Here is a 6,820-nt window from a genome sequence, read left to right as displayed (position 1 = left end):
GCAACGGCTCAGCGGCCATGGCTCACGGGCCCAGCCGCTCCGCGGCATGTGGGATCTTCCCGGACCGGGGCACGAACCCGCGTCCCCTGCATCGGCAGGCGGACTCGCAACCACTGTGCCACCAGGGAAGCCCCATGGAAATCTTTGTACTGACTTTCCTCATTGCTTTTAACCTAAAGCTTTGGGGGGAGTAGGTGGGTGGGTAATGTTTGTTAAGTACCTACCATATGGTAGACAGAATGACAGACCGTTACATATTTTATTTGATCTTCATACTAATATCATTATCTCCAATTTACTGAGGTTCCTGGACTAACTTGACTAAGACACACAGCTAATATGCATCAAGACAAGGATTTAAATTCCCTTCTCTTTGGCTCCAAAGGTCATGATTTTCTTGCCACTGAAGTATGTGTATCTTCCTGGTCCCTTAGCACAAACACTCCCCAAACTAATTTCAGATCTCCTCTTGCCATCTCTCAATACCCATTTTCCCAATCAACTATTTTATTTCTTTTCATATCAATTGCTTCTTTACTTTCTACTTGTATAGGTATTTTCCTTCATTTTGACAAATTAGCATCTAAATGCCTTTTGATATTTAGGGTTTTCACACTTTCAGAGTGTGATTTGACAGGGGAAAAGCTGTCTCTCTTTGAAGAGCAAGTTGCCAGGCACTTGCTTATTAGACTTTTCTGCAGTTAGGCCCAGGTATTACCTTTGGCTACAGCAGTAGATACATGCATTCTGGTCTTTGTCTCAGGAGCTAAATGCGGCAAAAACCAAGGGCTTAGGTGGTTGCTTCCTGGCAGAGGTAGTGAAGGGAGAAGAATTTTCCACATCAACCCAGGTCTGAGATGTGGTGCTGGCCATTTCTCGGGGTATTCCAGCTCTCCCATTGATGTTAGCTGTCCAATATACTTACAATAAACTTGTCAATATTTTTAGGCTTAATCCATCCTAAGTCAGTTTCTGTTTCTTAAAATGTTTAACTTGGGAGAGAGAGGAGATGAAGATGGCAGAACAGGAAAAGGTGGAACTCACCTCCCCATAGGAACATATCAAAAATACATCTGCATATGGAACAAATCCCACTGAAAACTAACTGGAAACTGGCAGAAAAACTCTGTACACCAAGGTTATAAGAAGGATCCACACACAATCAGTAGGAACGGAAGAGAAGCAATCATGTCAGGACCTGTGCCCCTGTGAGGGGACACAGAGGAAAAGGGAGATTACACAGGTGGAGATCCTCCCTAGGGACTGGGCGGTTCCAGCCACATATTGGGCACCCCAGTCCTGGGGTCCAACACAGGGAAGGCTAGTCCCCTTGGCTGCCTGGAGGGCTGTGGGAATCCTGGACTCCACTCATGAGGAGCACACATGAGTTGGTTTGCTCCCAAAACAGGGCAAAGAGGACAGATTGAAACTGCTGAGAAGGCTGACTGGTTTCCCATGACATCCTCAGCTTGAGCTCTAACCTGAGCCAAGGGAATGCTCCAGCCTGTTTACTTCACATCACAGCTCTACGACTGAGGAAAAGCGCTCGACCACGTGACACAGAGGCAGCTCAAATCTGAAGCAGCATCTGAGCAGGGCTGGGGCAGCCACTACCGGTGCTTGCACAAGCAGTGCATCAGAGGTAGCCCAAACTCTGTCTGTGGCCAAACCGCCACAGCCTGTGCCTCGATACGTACAAAGAGCCCACACGGGCCCCGCCTGCACTGCAGTGCAGCTCCAAACCAGGGCAGGGGTGGCAGAGGCAAAGAGGAGAGATCAACTGTGAGGGACAAAGGAGACTCAGACCCAAAGTAGCACCTGAGTGGAGCAGGGCATAGGCAGCTGGCCCAGGCACTGGCACTTGCATAGGCGGTGCATCACATGCAGCTCAGACTTCTGTACATGGTTGGAGCACCACAGCCCATGCTCCAACACACACCAAGTGCTTCCATGGGCCCCACTTGCCCCAGCACTTCTCCCCTATGGGGCAAGTTTTCTGGTGCTAGGAGCGGGGAGATCACACACTTAAAGAGAACAGAGAAAGTTTAGACCTGTCACTCAGGGCTTCTGCTCCAGCAACGAGGGAGGGGCCCCTGCCCCCAACAGGGTGATGATGGCCACTGAGCGGAGGGCAGAGGGGAAGCCCCAGCTCGCATCTAGTTCAAGCCCTGGATCCCCCTTCTCCAACCTCACCTCCCACCAAGATGATAGCTGCCAGCAAAACAGCAAAGACATGGCTTACATTCACATCAAATCCAACTCTCCCACCAAAGCCACAGGACACACACAGACTGTACAGGGAGGCTCCCACATAAGGGCACACCTTCAAGAACTCAAACAGGAACTGTTTCACCAAATTTTCTAGAGACAAAAAAGTTGAGCAAAATGAGAAGCCAGAGAAATTGGTCTCATTTGAAAAAGCGAGAGAAAAACCCCTGAAAAAACAAATAATGAGAAATAATGTACCAGATAAAGAATTCAAAGCATTAGTAATAAGAATGCTAACTGAATCAACAAAAAGAATAGAGGAACACAGTGGAATTTTAATCAGTCAGAATTGAAGAACACAATAACTGAAATAAAAAATACACGAGAAAGGATTAATACAGATTAATACAGATTAATTAACCTGTATCAGAGAAGGTGATACAGATTAATGCATAAGTGATCCAGAAGAGAGAATAATGGAAATCATCCAATCAGAACAGCAAAAGGAATCTTTTTTTAATGAGATCAATTTAAGAGATCTCTGGAATAACAAGTATACCAACATTTACATTATAGGGGTCCCAGAAGGTGAAGAGAGAGAGAAGGGATTGAAAATACATTTGATGAAAATATGGTTGAAAATTTCACAAAACTTTAGAAGAAAACAGCTATGCAATGCAGGAAGCACAGAGGATCCCAAACAAGATGAGTCCAAACAGATCCGCACTAAGGCATATCATACGTAAAATAACAAAAGTTAAAGATACAGAGAATTTAAAGGCAGAAAAAGGAAAACAAAGAGTCATATATAAGGGAACCACCATAAGGCTATAAGCTGATTTTTCTGCAGAAACTTTGCAGGCTGGAAGGGACAGGCATCATTATTGAAAGTGCTAAAAGGGAAATACCTGGTTTTCCTGTGGGACACGGTGGTGGTGGTTGGGTCGGAAGAGTGAGTGACTCTTTGGCTAGTTTTTCTTGCTTGTTTTCTCCTCTCTTTTTTTTTGTCGGCAGAGTGCAGTTATGGGTCGCAAGAGGAAGCAGCAGCTGAAGCCATGGTGCTGGTATTGTAATAGAGATTTTGATGATGAGAAGACCCTTATACAGCACCAAAAAGCAAAGCATTTTAAATGTCATATATGTCATAAGAAATTGTATACAGGACCTGGCTTATCTATTCATTGCATGCAGGTGCATAAAGAGACAATAGATGCAGTACCAAATGCAATACCTGGGAGAACAGACATAGAGTTGGAAATATATGGTATGGAAGGTATTCCAGAAAAAGACATGGATGAAAGAAGACAACTTCTTGAACAGAAAACACAAGCAGAGAGTCAAAAAAAAGAAGCAACCAGAGGATTCTGATGAATATGATGATGATGATGACTCTGCAGCTTCAACTTCATTTCAACCACAGCCTGTTCAACCTCAACAAGGTTATATTCCCCCAATGGCACTACCAGGACTACCACCAGTTCCAGGAGCACCAGGAATGCCTCCAGGCATACCTCCATTAATGCCAGGTGTTCCTCCTCTGATGCCAGGAATGCCACCTGGAATGATACCATTGGGTGGAATGATGCCACCTGGACCGGGAATACCACCTCTGATGCCTGGTATGCCACCAGGTATGCCCCCTCCTGTTCCACGTCCTGGAATTCCTCCAATGACTCAAGCACAGGCTGTTTCAGTGCCAGATATTCTTAACAGACCACCTACACCAACAGCAACAGTTCAAGCTCCACAGCCTCCAGTTACTAAGCCTCTTTTCCCCAGTGCAGGACAGGCTCAGGCAGCTGTCCAAGGACCTGTTGGTACAGATTTCAAGCCCTTAAATAGTACCCCTGCAACAACTACAGAACCCCCAAAGCCTACATTCCCTGCATATACACAGTCTACAGCTTCAACCACTAGTACAACAAATAGCACTGCAGCTAAACCAGCAACTTCAAAAACAAGTAAGGCTGCTACACTTACGACAACCAGTGCAACCAGTAAGTTGATCCATCCAGATGAGGATATATTGCTGGAAGAGAGAAGAGCACAGTTACCTAAATATCAACGTAATCTTCCTCAACCGGGAGAGGCTCCCACTGGCAATCCACCCATTGGACCAATTGGAGGTATGATGCCACCACAGCCAGGCATCCCACAGCAACAAAGAATGAGACCCCCAATGCTGCCTCATGGTCAGTATGGTGGTCATCATCAAGGCATGCCAGGTTATCTTCTTGGTGCTATGCCGCCGTATGGGCAGGGACTGCCAATGGTGCCCCCTTACCAAGGTGGGCCTCCTCAACCTCCGATAGGAATGAGACCTCCTGTAATGTCGCAAGGTGGCCGTTACTGATCTTACTTCATCCAGTCTAACAGGTCTGGAGATTAAACCTTTTCTCAACTTGTGCTGTTTATATAACCAGGCTTCTGACAATAAGGCTTCATTGTGACTTTAACAAACATTATCTTCCCACATACCAGAAACTATTGGACATTTATTTTACATGTGAAAATTTATTTGGAATAATAAAGCAGGAACTTTTCCTGAAGTTGCAATTTAAAAAAATACAAATAAAAGGGAAAAACCTGTAACCTAGGATACTCTACCCAGCAAAATTATCATTTAGAACTAAAGGAGAGATAAACTTCTCAGACAAGCAAAAACTAAAAGAGTTAATTGATGTTAAACCTACTTTAGAGAAAAGTTAAAGGGTCTTCTCTAAGTGGAAAATAAAAGGCATTAACTAGAAGAAAGAATCCACAGGAACAGAAAAATCCCACTAGTAAAGAAAAACATAGTAAGGGCTAAGGATTAACCACTTAAATAAGCTAGTACAAAGAATGAAAGAAAAAAATTGTAAAAGCAACTATAACTAAAATACAGAGTACAGGGATAAATATGAAGATGTAAAATATGACATCAAAAGCACAAAATGTGGGGAAGGGAAATTAAAAATGTAGATCTTATACTGCTTACAAGAGACTCACTTCAGAACTAAAGACACACACAGACTAAAAGTAAGAGAATGGAAAAAGATATTTCATGCAAATAGAAATGACAAGAAGTTAGGGACAGCCATATTCGTCTCAGATAAAATAGACTAAACCAAAGACTATAACAAAAGACAGAGAAGGCATTATATGATGATAAAAGGATCAATACAAGAAGAGGATATTATACTCAATAACATATATGCACCCAATAGTGGAGGACTTATATATATAAAGCAAAGACAAAAAGGGAGAAGTTAACAGTTACATAATAACAGTGCAGGAATTCAACACCCCCACTGACATCAGTGAAAAGATTATCCAGCCAGAAAATCAAAAAGGTAACTAAAGTTTTAGATGACACAATAGAGTAGTTGGACTGATTAGGTATTTGAGAACATTCCATCTAACAACAGCAGAATACACATTCTTTTCAAGTGCAGATGGAAAGTTCTCTAGGATAGATCACATGCTAGGCCTATGTATCATCTAAAGGAATTAGGAAAAAGAAGAACAAACAAAGCCCAAACCCAGCAGAAGGGAGAAAAAATGAAGATTGGAAAGTAAATAAATAGAGACAGAAATATTTTTAAAAATCAATGAAATCAAACCTTTGTTTTTGAAAAAACAAACAAAATAAACCTTTAGCCAGCCTAAAGAAGAAAAGAGAGAAAATCCAAACAAACAAAATAAGAAATAAAAGAGGAAAAATAACAACTGATGCCACAGAGATACCAAAAAAGCATAAGGGATTACTACAAATAGTTATATGCCAACAAATTGGACAACCTAGAAGAAATGGACAAATTTCTAGAAATTGTACCACCTGCCAAGACTGAATCAGGAAGAGACAGTCTCAACAGACTGACAACTAGACATGAAATTGAATTAATAATTTAAAAGACTCACAGAAAAAAAATAGTCCAGAGGAATTCTACCAAATTTATAAAGAAGAGCTAATAACTTTTAGTCTCAAACTATTCTAAAAATTGAAGAGGGTGGAACACTCCCAAATTCAATTTATGAGGTTACGTTACCTTGATTACAAGACCGGACGAAGACACTACAAAAAAGGAAATTACAGGCCAATATCTCTGATGAATACAGATGTAAAAATCCTCAACAAAATATTAGCAAACCGAATCCAGTGCTATATAAAAGGATCACATACCATATTCAAGTGGGATTTAGTCTATGGATGGTTCAACACTCACAAATCAATCAATGTGATACACCACATTAACAAATCTAAGGGAAAAACTCACATCAGCATCCCAACAAATACAAGAAGAAAAAAAACGCATTTGTCAGAATTCAACATCCATTCATGATTAAAACTCTCATCAAAAAGACGCAGATGTAGAGAATGGACTTGAGGACCCAGGGAGGGGGAAGGGTAAACTGGGATGAAGTGAGAGAGTGGCATTGATATATATACACTATGCAATGTAAAATAGCTAGCTAGTGGGAAGCAGCTGCATAGCACAGGGAGATCAGCTCAGTGCTTTGTGACTACCTAGAGGGGTGGGCTAGGGAGGATGGGAGGGAGACACAAAGGGGAGGGGATATGGGGATATATGTATATGTATAGCTGATTCACTTTGTTATACAGCAGAAACTA

At 42.2% G+C, this 6,820-nt stretch overlaps 1 protein-coding gene across 1 annotated transcript; it reads left to right on the top strand.

Moving 5' to 3' along the window:
• Nucleotides 1–3,231: 3,231 nt before the first annotated feature.
• LOC102985739 (BUB3-interacting and GLEBS motif-containing protein ZNF207-like) lies at nt 3,232–4,561 on the top strand. The gene is given in 2 exon segments (XM_055081098.1): nt 3,232–3,549; nt 3,551–4,561. Coding segments are annotated over 2 exon segments (1,329 nt in total).
• Nucleotides 4,562–6,820: the final 2,259 nt, after the last annotated feature.

This window comes from Physeter macrocephalus, chromosome 20, assembly GCF_002837175.3.
Source record: "Physeter macrocephalus isolate SW-GA chromosome 20, ASM283717v5, whole genome shotgun sequence".
NCBI classification, from domain to species: Eukaryota; Metazoa; Chordata; class Mammalia; order Artiodactyla; family Physeteridae; genus Physeter; species Physeter macrocephalus.
This window is presented reverse-complemented; position numbering and strand designations above follow the sequence as displayed.